The sequence below is a fragment of the Poecilia reticulata genome, chromosome 13 (genome assembly GCF_904066995.2).
Source record: "Poecilia reticulata chromosome 13, P_reticulata-male-v2, whole genome shotgun sequence".
Lineage (NCBI taxonomy): Eukaryota > Metazoa > Chordata > Actinopteri > Cyprinodontiformes > Poeciliidae > Poecilia > Poecilia reticulata.
In genome coordinates this window covers 9,166,769-9,185,034 of record NC_088842.1, presented here as the reverse complement: position 1 = coordinate 9,185,034, position 18,266 = coordinate 9,166,769, and the positions used below count along the sequence as shown (strand labels likewise).

Below are 18,266 nucleotides of genomic sequence, written 5' to 3'. Positions count from 1 at the left end.
ACAAAGTATTGTATTTTGATTCATGATTGTTCGGTATTGAAAATGGAGGTTTAATTTTGAGTGCGATTGAAAATCTCACGAATGTTGAAAGGGACAGGAATTTATTTTAATTTCTCTTTCATGATGTTTGTCATTATTTTCATCCATGTTCTCTTTTGTACATGTTATTGTATTTAACATTAGAAAAAGTGCTATTTAGTCAGCGTGGTGATTTCAAATTCTATTTTAATTTTTTAATATTTGACCTATAAATTGTAGCTTTGTCAACGATGTTATTTGCATGATTGTAATAAAAGAATCTCTAATATCCACAATTTGAAATGTCAATTTTTATAAGCTCTAATTTATGAAAATACATTTTACACATTTGTGTTTCAAAATAACACATCTTGACACATATTTTGTGTTGATTTAAGTGACACAATACTTGTGTTAAAATGACATGTCATGTGCTGTCCTTGAGCTGATGCGGCACATGTGTTAAAATTTAACACATCAAGTGTTGTTTTAACACATCTGTTCTAAAAGAGCACTGCATAACTTTAGCCAATATTTAAATCAGCATCAGCTTAATGTTTTTTACACATTTTCTGTTACCACAAACATTATTATGTGCCACCGGTTCAGAAATCACCTCCCTGTTCTGCTACCTACCAATCTCTAACTGCTTTGCCTTGTGGGAAACAAATTAACCCTTGATGACGACACATTTCCCTACATCCATCAGATCTTAAGAACTGCGTGTCGATCCAAGCCTGACAATGCAGCACAAACATGCGAAAAAGGGCTCTTGTGTATCTGTGTGTTCTCTGCATGAACACAGGTTTTGGCTGTGAGCTCAGGGGTAATTTTGACATGCCAAGTTTGTTTAAGGAAGGTGACATAATGATAGGGGGAATTTTCCCAGTTTTCAACAAGGATGTCAGCAGCATTGCTACATTTGACGGGGAACCTCCTGCAGTGACGTGTGCCCTGTAAGTTTGACTATTTTGTTTTCTTTGGTCTCACATTATGAGATGCTGACTGTCTTCTTTGCAGTAGCATAACATTTGTAGCGTGTAAAAAAAATAGCCAAATATCTTTGCAGGTTTGACCTTCGGGCTTTTCGATGGGCCCAAATGATGATATTTGCAATAGAAGAGGTCAACACAGATCCTGCTCTCCTGCCTAACATCTCTCTGGGTTACAGGATTCTCAATTCCTGTTCATCTCCTACAAATACTTTACGAGCCGCACTAACGCTGGCAAGAAGTCAAAATGAAAAAGAAACATTTTCTGGCTGTTCTCCAGCTGTATCCGCAGTAATCGCGGAGGCAGGATCTTCTCAGTCCCTGGCGGTCGCTGGAATTCTTGGACCTTTTCAAGTCCCAGTTGTAAGAGATAAAACTGTTTCTGAATCTGTCCTCTTTTGATGTAAATCACACTGACTTTCTAATACTGCACTAAAACTAATATTTTGGGTCTTTTTTCTAGGTGAGTTACTTCTCAACATGCGCCTGTCTCAGTAACAGAGCTAAATACCCGACTTTCTTTCGAACAATCCCGAGCGACTACTTCCAGGCGAAAGCCTTGGCAGCTCTGGTCAAGCATTTCGGCTGGGAGTGGATCGGAGCCATACAGTCAGACAACGACTACGGACGAAACGGGGTTCTGGCTTTTAAAGAGGAAGTTACAAAGTTTGGGATTTGCATTGCTTTTGTTGGGACGGTTCTGCGAACGTACCCTCAGGAAAAGATCCTGAAAGTTGTAGAAATGATCAAACAGTCGACCGTCAAAGTCATCCTGGCTTTTACGCCTGAGGGCGACTTTTCTCCTTTGATGAGGGAGGTTGTGAAGCACAACATCACTGGAATACAGTGGCTCGCTAGTGAAGCATGGATCACAGCACCTCAGCCTTCAACCCCGGAAATGTACCGAGCTTTCGGCGGAGCGTTGGGATTTGTCGTTCAGAAGATGAACATCCCAAACCTAAATCCATTTCTTATGAATATTAACCCTTACAGAGATCCAAGTGAGCCTTTTGTGAAGGACTTTTGGGAGATAATGGTTGGCTGTAAGCCGTCTTCAAATGTATCGGACACTGGTGCAGCTAAAATATGCACAGGCAATGAGACGTTGATGGATTACACCCAGGATGTGTTCTTCAATGTCTCCCAGCTCAGAGTGGCCTATAACGTGTACAAAGCTGTTTATGCTATTGCACATGCTCTTCACCAGCTGGCGTTCTGCCGACCAGCAGGAGGAAAAAATGTGAAGCCATGTTTGAATGTATCTGAAATTCATCCCAAAGAGGTGAGCAATGATTAAAAAAAAACAGTGCTCCTTGTTTTTAGCAAATAATTTTAAGTTTTAACATGACACGTTTTCTTCTTCTAAGGTTACCTATCACCTGCAAAGAGTAAATTTCAGGAATCGGTTTGGAGACGACGTGTTTTTTGACGAGAACGGCAACCCTCCTGCTTCCTACGACGTCATTAACTGGCAGCTCAGAAACGGACAGGTTCAGCATGTGACCCTGGGTCACTTTACATCCACTAAACACGGAGAGTACACACTGAGCATACAGGAAGACAGAATAGTGTGGAGGACAGGACAGATGGTAATATATGAATAATTTTCACTGTCGAATATCATAAAGAAAAAAAAAAAATCCATGCGATGATATTTTTCAGGTTCCAGCGTCGGTGTGCTCAAATGCTTGTCCAGCAGGAACCAGGAAGGCTCAGATCAAGGGGAAACCAGTGTGTTGTTTTGACTGCGTTCCATGTGCAGAGGGATCCATCGCCAACTCAACAGGTAGACAGACATGATTTGAGAGTTTATATCTACCGTTAAAGCCAATCAAGGCAGCTCAGTATTGTGTGTTTTGTGCTATCTGTTTGTAATATATTCCTTTTCTGACAAAGAATTAACACTATGATATTGACTTATTTCTCTACCAGAAAAAGCCTGTAAAATGTCACCAAATCCTTTTATTTATTTATTATTTTTTCATTAATAGGTGCAACAGAGTGCACGGCCTGTCCACAGGACTACTGGTCCAATGAGAGAAAAGATGGATGCATTCCAAAGACGGTCGAGTTTCTGGCGTATCACGAGCCCATGGGTGTGGCACTCACAGCCGTGGCCTTGCTGGGCGCCTCCCTGTCTCTGCTCACCATGATCGTTTTTATCCACTACAGAGAAACTCCTGTGATAAAAGCCAGCAACTCAGAGCTGAGCTGCTTCTTGCTGTTTTCTCTCTTCCTGTGCTTCCTCTGCCCTCTCACCTTCATCGGCAGACCCACAGTGTGGACCTGCATGCTGCGCCACACTGCTTTCGGTGTGACATTCGCGCTCTGCATCTCCTGCATTCTGGGCAAAACCATCGTCGTCGTGACGGCGTTTAAAGCCACACATCCCAGTAATAAAGTCGTAGTAAAGTTTGGTCCCACGCAGCAAAGGGTCATCGTTTGCTCCTGCACTTTAATTCAAATAGTGATTTGCATATTGTGGCTGAAGTTGAATCCCCCATTGCCAGATCGGGTTTTTAAATATAGCAACAAGAAGATCGTGTTGGAATGCAACACGGGGTCAGAGGTCGCTTTCTATGTGGTTTTGGGTTACATAGGCTTCCTTGCAGTGGTGTGTTTGGTTCTTGCATTTTTAGCCAGAAAACTGCCTGACAATTTCAATGAAGCCAAGTTTATCACGTTCAGCATGCTGATATTCTGCGCCGTCTGGATCACTTTTATCCCAGCGTACATCAGCTCTCCTGGAAAGTTCACTGTAGCCGTGGAAATATTCGCAATCTTGTCATCAGCATTTGGCTTATTAATAAGTATTTTTGCGCCTAAATGTTACATAATCTTGGTGAAGCCAGAGAAAAACACAAGGAAACATGTCATGGGGAAAAAATAATAAACTTTTAAGATGAAATTAGTTATTTTGAAAACAATATGGGTATATAGAGTCTAAAATAGCAGAATATATATTGTTTATTGTGTATAAAAACATAATGATAAATGCTTACTTGAGTGGTTAATCCAGACACACTCTTTTGTAATTATGTGTTAAAATTGACTAAACCCAATTTTACTTTTGTGTAAAATTATATTGTCTATATCAGTGGTCCCCAAACTACGGCCCGCGGGCCGGATCCAGCCCGCCTCCACATTTGGTCCGGCCCCCTGAACAATACCAGAGAGCATTTAGATTTGTTTTTTTCATACCATATTTTCTGGACTATAAGTTGCTACTTTTATCCTAAGCTATGAACCAAGTGGCTTGTATGTGGATTTTTCTTCAACCACCAGGGGGCTCTTTAGCAGGAAGTGAGTCATTGGAAGTCAAATTTGGAAATAAAAGAAAGAGCCCATTAAAACGGAATTAGGTTTTAATAGGGAACTGAAATTTGAGAATGTTGTTGATCAGTTAAATAGCATTGAGGGGAAAAAGAAGATTTTTCGGTTTTTAAAAATAATACTAGGATCATCATGAGAATTTGAGGTATAGATATTAGGATCCAGTAGATGACAGTAGTGGAACAATAATGGATGCAAGCTGCTGTTGAAATCTAAAGAAGAAAGCGTCTATTTTCATTTAGCACATGCTAGTAGCAACACGAAGGATCAGCACTTTTACTGTTACAGTTACCGGTCGGAAACTACCGTAATCAGTTTAGTTAAATCTAATCTTGGCAACTTTTTCTCTTTCATCCGTAATAAATGTGATATTCAATTGACCTGTTATGATTCAAATTTTGGGTGTCCGCCCCCATCTGCTGCTGCTGCATCGCTGTGGAAAACCTGGAGCGGCAGAGATATCTGCGGCTTATATATTACTGGGTTTTTAAAAAAAACGTTGGGGTTGTGGCTTATAGTTCGGAAAATACGGTATTTATTTCATAAATAGTGTTATTTCCTGGATTTTTTTCTGTGAAGAACCCAGAGAGGGTTATTTGATTGTGCTTTCTGGAAAACAATACATTTTTACATTTAGGCACTCCTGCAAACATCACACTTTTTCTGTTACAAACTGACTCCGGCCCCCCACCAGAGAAGGGAAAAGTTATATGGTCCTCACAGCAAAAAGTTTGGGGACTCCTGGTCTATATCTTCTTCCTGTAATGTAACATTGCTTCTAGCTGCACCACTGTGCCGCACTGCTGCAGAAACATAAATGTGACACAGTTGTTTCTTTTTTAAACAGCTAAATAATACTAATTTCTTCCATCTAACTCATTTTAACTTAAAACACGTGATAGATTACAACTAATTAAAACAAACTTCTATTTCTATTTCTCTACCAGAAAAGGACTTGTTAGATTTCTCTTCCATGTTGATTATCTATGGGTGTGTTTCAAAGTGTATCAAAGAAGTGATGTCAAAGTTTACTCAAAATCAAGAATTCATGTTCATCTCCTACAAAAATACCATAATTATCATCCCCAAAATGCTTACATGTCACATAATGGTTCTGTGATGTTCCCTAAAGACTGGTAAAATGTTAATTTAAAAAACAATTATGTCATCAACTCTTTGTTATAGTGATCATCATGTAAAGGGTCTGGAAGTGAAAATAAAAAATTGTGTGATGTAAGATAATGATGTGTCTTTGTTCTGACTCAAAGCAAAACAACCTCGCTGAGTGAATTCACCACTTTAATGAAAAAATATGTTCACAGCGCATCACTTGACACATTAGACAAATAAATATACATTTAGGATTAAAACTATTGTTTTCTGTCTGTTTTTACATATTATTGACACAATGTGATTTACAGCAGGTTTACATAAATATTTAAAAGACATCAAAACTACAGGTTTTGATGTCTTGTTTTCTAAGACTAGAGCATTTAGTCATTAAACAATGACCAAAGTCCTAATTAATAATATTTTATGTGACTAAGTTTGAACACAGATTGTGTTTAAGTCGTCTGGTTGCCTCTTCCTGTGCAGATCTTGCCCGACTAAAAAAGTCCTAAGGGATTTCTTCTCATATCCAACTCAGCAGTTATAAGAGCTCAGTCCTCATCTCCTTTTCCCAACGCAGCATAAACATGCAGAGCGTGACACTTGTTATCTTGTGTGCTTTCTGCATCGGCCAGGTTCATGACTGTGAGGTGACGGGAAAATTCGACATGCCATACATGTTTAAGCGAGGTGACATAATGATAGGGGGCATTTTTCCGGTTTTCAACAAAGAAATAAGGAACATTTCTTCATTTAAGGTGGAGCCTCTTGAAGTAATGTGTGAAGGGTAAAACAGTTATTTGCTTTACCTTGTTAACTTTATACATGTTTTGTGTTTTAATCCTATCCTTCACCCTTCCTGTTTGGCTTCTTTTTTTTTTTTTAGATTTGATCTGCGTGCTTTTCGATGGACCCAAATCATGATATTTGCAATTGACGAGATCAACAATGATCCTGCTCTCCTTCCAAACATTTCTCTTGGTTACCGGATCCTTGACTCGTGTGCTTCTCCTACCAACACCGTGCGTGCTGCTTTAACTCTGGGCAGTGAACCAGAGGGGATGGAGGCGACTTCCCCTTGTCCTCCAGCAATATCTGCCCTGATCGCAGAGTCAGGATCGTCTCAGTCCTTAGCTGTTGCTGAAACTCTTGGACCATTTCAAGTGCCAATAGTATGAGATAAAACAACACAGTTTATTATCTGATTTTTGAAATTTTTTGTGTGATTGAAAATAAGGTTTGTTTTTTTGTTGTTGTTGTTGTTATAGGTGAGTTACTTCTCAACATGCGCCTGTCTCAGTAACAGAGCTAAATACCCGACTTTCTTTCGAACAATCCCCAGCGACTACTTCCAGGCAAAGGCCTTGGCAGCTCTGGTCAAGCATTTCGGCTGGGAGTGGATCGGAGCCATACAGTCAGACAACGACTACGGACGAAACGGGGTCCTGGCGTTCGCCGAAGAGGTTAAGAAACTAAAGATCTGCATCGCTTTCATCGGTACGGTTCTTCGAACCTATCCTCCAGATAAAATTCTGAAAGTTGTAGAAATGATCAAACAATCAACCGTCAAAGTCATCCTGGCTTTTGTTCCTGAGGGTGACTTTTACCCTCTGATGAAGGAGATAGTGAAGCAGAACCTCACAGGAATTCAGTGGATCGCCAGTGAAGCGTGGATAACAGCGGCACGGCCCTCCACGCCTGAAATGTACCAAGCTTTCGGAGGAGTGTTGGGATTTGTCGTTCAGAAGATGGACATCCCAAACCTAAATCCATTTCTTATGAATATTAACCCTTACAGAGATCCAAGTGAGCCTTTTGTGAAGGACTTTTGGGAGATAATGGTTGGCTGTAAGCCGTCTTCAAATGTATCGGACACTGGTGCAGCTAAAATATGCACAGGCAATGAGACTTTGATGGATTACACCCAGGATGTGTTCTTCAATGTCTCCCAGCTCAGAGTGGCCTATAACGTGTACAAAGCTGTTTATGCTATTGCACATGCTCTTCACCAGCTGGCGTTCTGCCGACCAGCAGGAGGAAAAAATGTGAAGCCATGTTTGAATGTATCTGAAATTCATCCCAAAGAGGTGAGCAATGATAAAAAAAAACAGTGCTCCTTGTTTTTAGCAAATAATTTGAAGTTTTAACATGACATGCTTTCTTCTTCTAAGGTTACCTATCACCTGCAAAGAGTAAACTTCAGGAATCGGTTTGGAGACGACGTGTTTTTTGACGAGAACGGCAACCCTCCTGCTTCGTACGACGTCATTAACTGGCAGCTCAGAAACGGACAGGTTCAGCATGTGACCCTGGGTCACTTTACATCCACTAAACACGGAGAGTACACACTGAGCATACAGGAAGACAGAATAGTGTGGAGGACAGGAAGAAGTGTAACTGTTTTTTTCAGCATAAGTTTCTCAGAAATGATTTATACCAGATTTATTGTATATTGTTACATGTTGTTTCTTTTTTTCAGGTTCCTACATCACTGTGCTCTAATGTTTGTCCAACAGGGACGAGGAGAGCTCAAATCAGAGGGAAACCAGTCTGTTGCTTTGATTGCGTTCCATGTGCAGAAGGAACAATAGCCAACTTTACAGGTAGATACATTTACATCCACAGTACGTCATAGATACAAAGTCTAATATGTGTTTTTGGTTAATTTTGCTTGCTAAAAATGTATTCCATTTCATTTGACACTTTTCTGTCCCCCGTTTCAGGTGCAATGGACTGCACAGCCTGTCCACAGGACCACTGGACCAATGACAAACGAAACGAGTGCATTCCAAGAGAAATCGAGTTTCTGGCGTATCACGAGCCCATGGGTGTGGCACTCACAGCCGTGGCTTTGCTGGGTGCCTCCCTGTCTCTGCTCACCATGATCGTTTTTATCCACTACAGAGAAACTCCTGTGATAAAAGCCAGCAACTCAGAGCTGAGCTGCTTCTTGCTGTTTTCTCTCTTCCTGTGCTTCCTCTGCCCTCTCACCTTCATCGGCAAACCCACAGTCTGGACCTGCATGCTACGCCACACTGCTTTCGGTGTGACATTCGCGCTCTGCATCTCCTGCGTTCTGGGAAAAACCATTGTCGTCGTGACAGCGTTCAAAGTCGTACACCCCAACAACAAACCAGCAGTGGGGCAGTTCGGTCCGATCCAGCAAAGAATTATCGTTTGCTCCTGCACTTTGGTTCAAGTAATTATCTGCATATTGTGGCTGAAGCTAAATCCACCATTTCCCGACAGGGTTTTTAAATACAACAGCAAGAAGATTGTGCTGGAATGCAACACGGGGTCAGAGGTCGCTTTCTATGCTGTACTGGGATACATCGGGATTCTTTCAGTGATATGTTTGGTTCTTGCATTTCTAGCCAGAAAACTGCCCGATAATTTTAACGAAGCCAAATGTATCACGTTCAGCATGCTGATTTTCTGCGCCGTCTGGATCACTTTTATCCCAGCGTACATCAGCTCTCCTGGAAAGTTCACTGTAGCCGTGGAAATATTCGCAATCTTGTCATCAGCATTTGGCTTATTAATAAGTATTTTTGCGCCTAAATGTTACATAATCTTGGTGAAGCCAGAGAAAAACACTAAAAAGTATGTTATGAGATTAAATGCTAGTAGAAAATATAGTTTGGAAAGAAAATATCAAATTCACAACGTGTTCACCATTCCAGTGTATGAGTAAGGCGTTCCAAAATGAATACAGATGGAGGCACTTGCTGTAAATAAATCACTGCATTATGCTGTCAAAAATATACAAATGTTCCATAATGAGTAACAATATGTACATTTGTACAAATGTGTAAAATCAGGTATTTTCCATGCATTTAATATTGTATTGTTCATTGTAAATAATCTATTTTTCTTCATATCTCTCTACTCTGATAATAAAATGATAGTAAATTTATTAACTGTCAATTATTTCACAATAAAGATAAAATATCACATAATGTGCATTAATGTTTTTTAAACAAACTAAATTCACTTGGTAATAAAAAAAATGGAAATGAATATTTTGAAATTTAGAAACAGAATCACCTTATTCCTCAAGTTCGTGAACACAAACTTTGGTTCCAATCTTGCTCCCAATGAGGATAGTTTCACTACAAATATAAACATAAAGAATTATTTGGAGACAAAAATGAGCTTTTTTGTTGACTTTTAGGATATTTCTAATACGAGATAAAGGAGACCTTGACAATAATTTAATGGTTATTTAATGGTTTTCACCAGACTGGAACATAACATTTTTCATCAATAAAAAATGTATTATGTGTCTTTTACAAACAAAATGCTTTTTTTTCTATTTCTTAAAACTGTCACTACGTCATGAAAACATGATATGAGGCAGATAATCTGTGAAAAAATGATTATCTGCCTCATATCATGTCCTGTTGATTGAGCCGCCTACTTGTGGTTCTAATACCACCTGCGGACAAACACCACTCCTGGTCCGAAACAACCAAACAGCACCAGGAGGGTTTTAGCACTGTCAATCACTCTCTTGTATGCACTGCTCACATCCTTTACCTTTCTCTTTGCTGTGCTACAGCAAGTTTTCTATGAATGTTCTAGCTATTTAGTTTATCCACACACGATAAACTATATATATATATATATATATATATATATATATATATATATATATATATATATATAAGGGAATTATATATATATATATAATTCCCTTTTTATCTTCCATGGGTGGTCTCTCTCTCTCTCTCTCATCCTCTAAACTCGGTCCTCTACCAGAGGCCTGGGAGCTTACGGGTTCTGCCCAGTATCTTGGCTGTGCCTAGAACACTCTAAAAGGCAATACCTATTCTAACTTACATTAGGTTTGTATGGTTTACTCAAGTCTCACTAAATTATTTATTCGACTCCAGTAATGTGAGTCATGTACATGTTTGGCCTGAGAAAAGTACAAGACCGCGTTATTTTGAGTAAACTGGATTTGACTATTTTTGTTACTGGAGTGAATGCTTCAGCTCAGCAGTGAGCAGTAAAGTGAGGGAAGCTTCCAGAATGTTTGTGTTCTTGCACATTGGAAGAAGCAGAGCTTCTTTAATGAGTTATTCGTCTTCAGTATATTTTCATGTGTCATGTATGCCATTACTACTCGCAGGTTGATTTTTCTTTAAAAAGATGACACATATAAGTCTTTGTAGGCTAATATGCTAATGACTTCACATTAACAGACAAATATCAGATTTTAGCATAATGCCAATTTACAATGCAGATATCATCTATCCATGCTTTTGTGTCTCAGTTAAATATTTCGGTAAAACTTTGTAAAACACACATACACAAGGTTGTTTTTTTTTCTATTTCTCAAGGGAAAAAGGCAGATAAAAGCAGCTTACCTTTTAATTTAAAAATAGTTACCCCCGTAAACCTAATAAGGCATTTTGCTAACACTGGAAAAAACTACTGATGATACATGGTCAGTTATTTTTTTAAATTGTTACAGAGACATTTTGGCAGGCTCTTTTTTTATAGTACTGTTTTAATCTAGTCACAATGTAGTAAGTAGAAGCTAAATCTGCAGGATTTCCTCTCCGATTATAGTGAGACATGGAGTAATTATAAATTATTTCAGATCACCTTTTATTTGTATGGTATTTTGATACTCTGGCCTCAGTTTCTGTTAGCGGGAGCTAATGTTTATGTCAGCTATGCTACTTTAGCTCTTCGCAGTTAAGCGTGTATTTTTATAATCTCACTCAGCACAGTTTGAGTCTTTAATCCATAAAATTGATCTCTGGGTGGTTCTTACAGTATCTGTTTTGCCCAAAAGGTTGCAGTCAAATTCCTAAGCCATGTTGCTGACTGATATTTATATAGTTTGTGAGATATTTTGATTTGCCTTTTACTTTATTCTCTAAGTGAATATAATTAAGTGAAATAAATTGCCATTCGATTCTAATGTATTGACTTTCATTATAATCGGAGAGCAAAGCCTCCAGGTTTAGCTTCTACTTCAGAGGGCAGACCACTGACATGCTCCATCTTGCTTAGTTTGCCTGGCTATTTTTCTGGCCAGCGAACCATTTCACCACCCAGTGGTCGTTTTTCAGACCACTTACTCAAAAATGCACAATATGTCTATAAATAATTGTAGGATATTATAAGGAAGTGCTGAGATCTACCGTTTTCCACTGAACTAACGTATTTGCCACTTCGGCACAAGGACACTGAGAAACGTCAGAGGATAAAAACACTAGACTCAGAGCAAAACTCAGATGTCCCAGCTTTTACTAGCATGTAAACGCACACAAATCTGGGAGCTTCCCCAAAGCATGAAATGAGTCTCAAAAATAGTTGTGCACTCATAACCGGATCTGTGTGTAAATGTAGTTTTGTGTGTGTGTGTACCAGGTGACTTGTGTGTACTTTTTCAACATTTATAGACGTAGCAGCAGATTTATTTTATTTTTAAGGTTTACAAATCCATTTTTACACACACACTTATCCTTTTACGCAAGAACAAATCTTTTTACAAATGCACAAATCATTTTACATGTGCACAGATATTTTGAGACTATTTTCACTCCAATATTTCTCTGCCGTTCACACATTTAGGAGCTTGTGCAACTTTTTACCAAGGAAGAAAAAAAACACAAATCATATATTTAATTATATGTTGTTTAATAAATTAAGGTGAAAAAAATCCACAAACAGTATTTCGCTCATATGTCTATTGTAAAAAAAAAAAACTCTGGATATGATGCAGAGCTCACTCTCCTTTTTTCAGGGCTTGTTCTGAGTGGAACAGCTTCATATAGTCTGTGTTTTCTGCCTTAACACAATTGATTTTAGTTAACGGCTGATTAACAGTTTTTTATTATTTTTTTTTTCTTTGCTTAACTGTAGTTATATCAATTAGGTTTGTTAAAGCTGGAAAACATTGAGTGTTTCCCCGGGAATCAGAACTGAGAGCCACTGGTCTGCATGTTCTTTCCCATGAGGTGCCAACTTCCAGTATCATCAGTTCCATGAAAAAACATAATAAATATTTACAAAGTTGTCAAGGATGCGCTCACTTTTGTGAGGTACTGTAGAACTTTTAGCTGTCAGTGATTTATAGTTCTTATTCAAATTTTAATTTGAGAAGTTGGACATAAATGAGCTGTACTTTTAGTAACAAAATTACCCAAAGTCACATGACTAAGTAAAAAATAAATGTGAAAATGTTGAAAGTTCTCCATGGAAATCTTGTTCTTGGTCTGATCTTGTTTCTCTAATGTTCCATCTTTGATTGTTTGATGACAGTCATGCCATTTGCAGATTTTGCGATTCTTCAGACAAATGCTTTGTATAGTCTAAAATCGAGTCCCTCACATTTTTGAAATACACTGCAGTTGTTTCTCTCTACCTTTGCATTAGGAATTTTTTACTGTTCTTTTCAGGTTTAAGCACAATGATGTAGCACTTTGGGACAAAAATGCAAAGAAGAAGTCCTAAGGCTGAGGCTAAAATAGCAAAAACATGGACAGCTACAATGTATTTTCCTACAGTGCTCATGTAAACTGGGATAAAAGTAACCCAAACAGCAAAGAAAATGAGGATGCTGAAGGTGATGAACTTCGCCTCGTTAAAATTATCAGGCAGCTTTCGTGCCAAAAAGGCCAACACAAGGCACATGCAAGCCAGGACTCCAATGTATCCAAGAACGAGCCAGAAGCCGACGTCTGAACCAGTCACACATTCGACGATGATTGTAGAGCTGTGGTAGTCCGTATTGTGATTGGCATGAGGCGGACTGGTGAGCAACCAAATAAAACAGATAATAACCTTAAAAAAAGACAGAAAGATATGAAGGTAGTAATTTTCCCAGACAATGATGAAAAATTATTGCTCTAGTAGAAATGTTTTAGTACCTGGACAGCGGTTCCCAAAAGCACGCTGGCTCTCTGTTGTTTGGCTCCAAACCATTTCATGACAGGACTTCCTGGTAATCTCGACCTAAACGCCATTAGAACCACCACTGTCTTGGCTAGAAGGCACGAAAGGCAGAGTGCAAAACTGATCCCGAAAGCCGGATACCTGATCCGACACAGCCACTCTGAAGGCTTACCGAGGAACAGCAGACCGACAAGGAAGCATATGGTGAGAAACACCAGCAAGAGGAAGCTCAACTCCATGTTATTGGCTCGAACGAGAGCTGTGTCCTTGTATGTGTAGAATATGACAATGATCGCCAGGGAAACGGCAGCTCCCAGAACTGAGGCAGCACACAGCAGAACCCCCATAAACTCATGGTAAGACAGATACTCCATTGTTTTAGGGATGCAGAGATCTCTGGCTCTGTTGGGCCACGTGTCCCCGGAACAACGCGAGCAATCTAAAGAATCTGAATATGGAGAGAGAAGAGAAACCTTACCCGAGGTAACCCTGAGAATAACTTGGCCTCTGCTCCCGTTACACTATTGAACATCTGCCTCTCGCTTCAGAGAAATTCACATTACCTTGGAAAATAATAATCTGGCATCGCCTTATTATGCATTTGCCATGTATGCACAATTAATTCACCAACTAAACCAGGCTGCCACTGATTCTTTTTTTTTTTTTCTTGATAGACTGAAAGCTGCCACTATATAAGCCCTGATGATCTGGACTGTACATTTGTACTCAAGAATCAACACTATTGCAACTAATCTATCGCACCAATCAAATATTTCTTTATGTCACATACTAATCTAGCTACACCGTCTAAGATTCAGTTACCTCAGCATTACAATTGTTCGAAATGTCCAGCATTTGAGGTTGAGCTACTCTCTAATTATTTGTGGCTAATAATTATCTGACCACTTCGGGATACTATTCGACCTTTGACATTTTATTTTCAGTCAGTTGATTCCTGAAGATAAAACAAAAAAACCGAGGGGGTTGATATTAAAAAATATCTACACGTTAATTAGTTAGAACTCATTCTTGAAAGATGACAGGATTTTATTTAGCAAAATCAGCTTAATTTGTTCATGCTAATCACTGTGTAATACATGTTTTTGTAATAAGCCAACACAGATGGCAAGATTAAAAAAATCTGATAGGGAGCCTCAATTTGAAAATCTGAATGAAGTGTCCTTCCCCTTCTTTCTCTGCTCTGTCTCCAAATGCGACTCTTTTCCACTAACTATAATATATCCATGGCAGAAACATTGGAGATTGGGCTTGTTTAACTTTTGACTCTATAGGGGATGACAACCAAGAAGTGGGTTTCACAGAAAAACACAGGAGAAACAGTGATGGGACAATTAGGGGGCTGTTGAAATGGACGCTTTCATACAGTTGGAGGAAACCCAGATGACATCCACAGACGCTAACTCCAAACGCAGCTTTATTTTCGATACCAAAGTAATTTTACTGATTTAACCAAATTTAAAGACAGTCAAGTTTGTTTATGATTAAACGAAGTGGTGAAAAAGTGTAGCAAAAGACGGGACATACCGGTTGTATTACTAAATTCTCCTTCGGCACAGGGCACACAATCATAACAGCAGACAGGTTCCCCTTTCCTCCTGGCAATACGGGAACCTGGAGGACAGCTGCTGCTGCACACAGACCGCAGAGCCTGAGAGGCAAAGTTCAGGCACTCAGACAGATGAGACTAAACAGGCAGCTTTCTTCTCTAATGGGCATATATTTTATCAAAAATATAGAACATGTTTATAAAATGTTAGCAACATATTTTTAAAAACTGAATACACAGCTGTATCTTTGAAAAGGATTGAGATTTGACATGGACAATAATTAAACCTACATATTAATAATTAATTAATGTCAAGATTTTTTTTTATATTTTTATTCATTATTCAAAATTCACACATTATTCAGTGCAATATTTATTTAATTAAAAGTGTTTTATAAAGGTAATTGATTGCTCCAGTTTTTAACAAAAATGTCAACAATATTTCTAAAACAAAAACAAAAAAACCCATCAAATATATTGGCATTTCAGAATATCTAACAAACTGCAACTGGTCATTTTCCAATAAATGTCTAAAAGGAGACTGTAAGAATAATTTAGCAAAGTATGCCGCACATAACTAGCAGTAATTTAAATGACGTGTCAATCAGCAGGGCACAGAAGCGTCTGAGCGGTGAACACGGCCTCAGGCCTGTTTGTGGAGAACGCACCTGCTTTCCCACCGGCCACATGATCACCGAGTCGTTTATGACCAAGCTGCTTCCAGCGGGAAGTGAGGCGTCATAAAAACCAACTTTCACCAAATCCAGAGAGCCGTCAGGCCCCGTCTGCCAGTTCATCAGATCATAATAAGCAATTGGGTCACCATTATGATCAAAGTTGACCTCCTCCCCCAGTGCGGAAAAATTGGCAACCTTCATGTAGTGAAGAAGCTAAGGGAATAGAAGCATGGAGTGTCAAACTTCAATTTCTGAAATATTACAACAAATGACAACTTGTAACCACTCTCACCTGCCAGGGTTTAAAATTCTTTGGATCTGCACAAGTGTTTCTGACGAACGGCCCCTCTCCAGCTTTGCAGTTACTCATATCTTGCAAGGCGTAGGCTACGAGATACACGGCTTTGTAGACGTTGTATGAAACTCGTAGCTGTGTCACATCAGAATACGGAGAGTAAACGTCGTGTAAGGCTTCAGTCCCCTTGCATGGTGTTCTGCTTTGTTGGCTTCCCAACCCGTGATTGTGAGCGTTGGCAGACCCGTTCAGCCGACAGTCGAACGTTTCCTCCCAGAATTCAGCCAAGAAAGCGATTCGATGAATGGCCGACGGTGTGAGAGCCGCGAGGTGTTGCTGCAGCCCAGGAATCACAGCAGCTCTCTGTATGGCAAATCCCAGAGTTCCCTTCAGAAGACTGGCTGAGTTTTCCCACAGCAACTTGGAGGTGGCCCAGGCCTCACTGGCGATCCACTGAAAGCCGGTCAGATTTTGACGTTGCATCTCTCTGAGGATGTCCTGCATCTCTGCCTCACCGGAAAAATTAATGATGACTTTTGAAGAAGTCATCTAGTGTTGGGAAAGTTAGAGAAAGTATTTAATTCAAATTCACTAAAACAGGATGAGTTAGACATGAAATGATAGGATACCAAACACTACTTTGTTTAGTGTCACATAACCTTGTGAAACGAGAAAGGAGAAACAAATTACTTGTCTTGTAGCTGAAACTAAACAACATAGTTTAGCATTAAATAAAAAAAACAGAAATCTGTCACTGTTTGGACCTTCTAGCAGGTAAAATGTAGTAGCTGCAGCTCACATAACACACCTGAATAACATTCAGAAGCTTTTCAATGTGCTCGTGGCTCGGGCCTACTGGGTAGAAATGTGTGTAGGCGGCACACACACCGTAGCGCACCGATTCCTGGAGGAAAAGCTGGATGGCGAAGCGAGCATAATCGGATTCCACGCCGATTACTCCCACCCAGGTCCAGCCAAAGTAGCGGACCAGCTGGGCCAGGGCTTTTATCTGGAAGGCGTCACTGGGCATTGTCCTCATGAATGTGGGGAATTCCCTCTGATTACTCAGGCAGCTGCAGGAAGCAAAATAGCTCACCTAGAATTACAGCAAACAATGGTTGACATTTGTCGCTTGCTAAAACAGACTGTGGATGAAAGCATTGAATGACAGATAACAACATGGGCAGAGACCTAAACTTAAAACTGAAGGTTCAGCAGATTGTGGTTACTCATTGTACTGATTGTAATAGAGCACCAAGTAAATTGTATAACAAAAAGAAGCTCAAACAGTCGCACCAGTGGAATATGGAAAGAGCCCAGACTTCGTAGCAAAGCCATAGAGACACCAGAGCCAGCATCTCCTATGATTACTGGGGACACCGTTCTGTTGACAGCCTCGCATCCTAAACCAGCGGCTTCACCCTGACTCGCATTTCCCTTTGAGCCCTCCGGCTGTCCGTTAGCCAACAGGAAGGACGCTTTCAGGGAAACGGGTATATCATCGCAGCTGTCACGGATGTGGAAACCCAGCTTGAGTCGCGGCAGGATATCCGTGCGTCCGTTTATCTCTTTGATCGCAAAAGTCATGGTTTGCATCCAGCGCAGGGCACGAGCGCTGAAGCTGTAGACAAAGATAATCACAGGCTTCTTATAAAAAAGTGGCACAAGAAAATCAAACAAGCACATTTTAAACAGTTCAAGTCATTGCGTTGAACTTACTAGTTGTAAGTATTAGGTGTAGGCTTTACATTATATGTGAGAGGAGATGACACAGGACTGTAATGCAGAGGGAATAGACCCCCGATAACTACATCGCCGTCCTCATAAAGACTTTTTCTCTCTTCTTCTCCCAGGAAAGCACAGATATCAAGAGCAGCAGATGAGCCATGATTTCCTCTAAACAGAGACAGAAAGAGGAGGAGAATTACATGCAGCAGTCGCATGTTTGCCTCAGGGAAAATTAAAAAAACCTGTCCCCAGTTTTCACAGACGGAGAAGATTACAATATAGTTAGGCACTCCGGATTTTTATACTGTAGATGGCACAAACAAGTCTGAGGGAGCCGCCCAGACCCAATGGTTGTGACATAGTTGGTGGTGATATAATTTTTTTCCGATGAATAATGCTGACAAAATTACTATTCGTATTTAAACTTTTTTGTGTGGTTGTTGAAACTGATTACGTCTTCTTAATTTTTAAGCTTTTAAGCTCGTTAGAGCTGAAGAGTCAAATGGTGTTTTGCAAGACAAATTTATATCTATAAATACTTATATGGTGCAATTTGTGTTGTTATTTTTGCATACTGGCTGAGGTGGCTGCTTCTTCACATCCATTCAGATTTCAGCTAGAGTGCTTCTCTG

At 39.7% G+C, this 18,266-nt stretch overlaps 3 protein-coding genes across 3 annotated transcripts; 2 read left to right on the top strand and 1 right to left on the bottom strand.

The window, feature by feature from the left end:
- The first annotated feature begins 885 nt into the window (after positions 1-885).
- On the top strand, positions 886-6,071 carry olfcn1 (olfactory receptor C family, n1). The gene is made up of 6 exons (XM_081614793.1): positions 886-974; positions 1,088-1,373; positions 1,474-2,292; positions 2,378-2,599; positions 2,673-2,796; positions 3,002-6,071. Exons 1-6 carry the CDS (start codon positions 886-888, stop codon positions 3,898-3,900), a joined length of 2,439 nt encoding a protein of 812 aa, XP_081470919.1. The 3' UTR covers positions 3,901-6,071.
- Positions 6,072-6,073: 2 nt separating this feature from the next.
- Positions 6,074-9,280, top strand: LOC103474277 (extracellular calcium-sensing receptor-like). Its single transcript, XM_081614886.1, has 6 exons — positions 6,074-6,240; positions 6,340-6,625; positions 6,722-7,294; positions 7,625-7,747; positions 7,933-8,056; positions 8,177-9,280. The coding sequence occupies exons 1-6, from the start codon at positions 6,122-6,124 to the stop codon at positions 9,145-9,147; spliced, it is 2,196 nt and encodes a 731-aa protein (XP_081471012.1). The 5' UTR covers positions 6,074-6,121; the 3' UTR covers positions 9,148-9,280.
- Positions 9,281-10,174: 894 nt separating this feature from the next.
- On the bottom strand, positions 10,175-18,244 carry LOC103474243 (extracellular calcium-sensing receptor-like). Its single transcript, XM_008425076.3, has 8 exons — positions 17,626-18,244; positions 17,203-17,527; positions 16,715-17,002; positions 15,904-16,455; positions 15,603-15,824; positions 14,913-15,036; positions 13,343-13,815; positions 10,175-13,256 (listed from the first exon to the last, which is right to left on the bottom strand). Exons 1-8 carry the CDS (start codon positions 17,847-17,849, stop codon positions 12,834-12,836), a joined length of 2,631 nt encoding a protein of 876 aa, XP_008423298.3. The 5' UTR covers positions 17,850-18,244; the 3' UTR covers positions 10,175-12,833.
- Between the last annotated feature and the right edge of the window lie 22 nt (positions 18,245-18,266).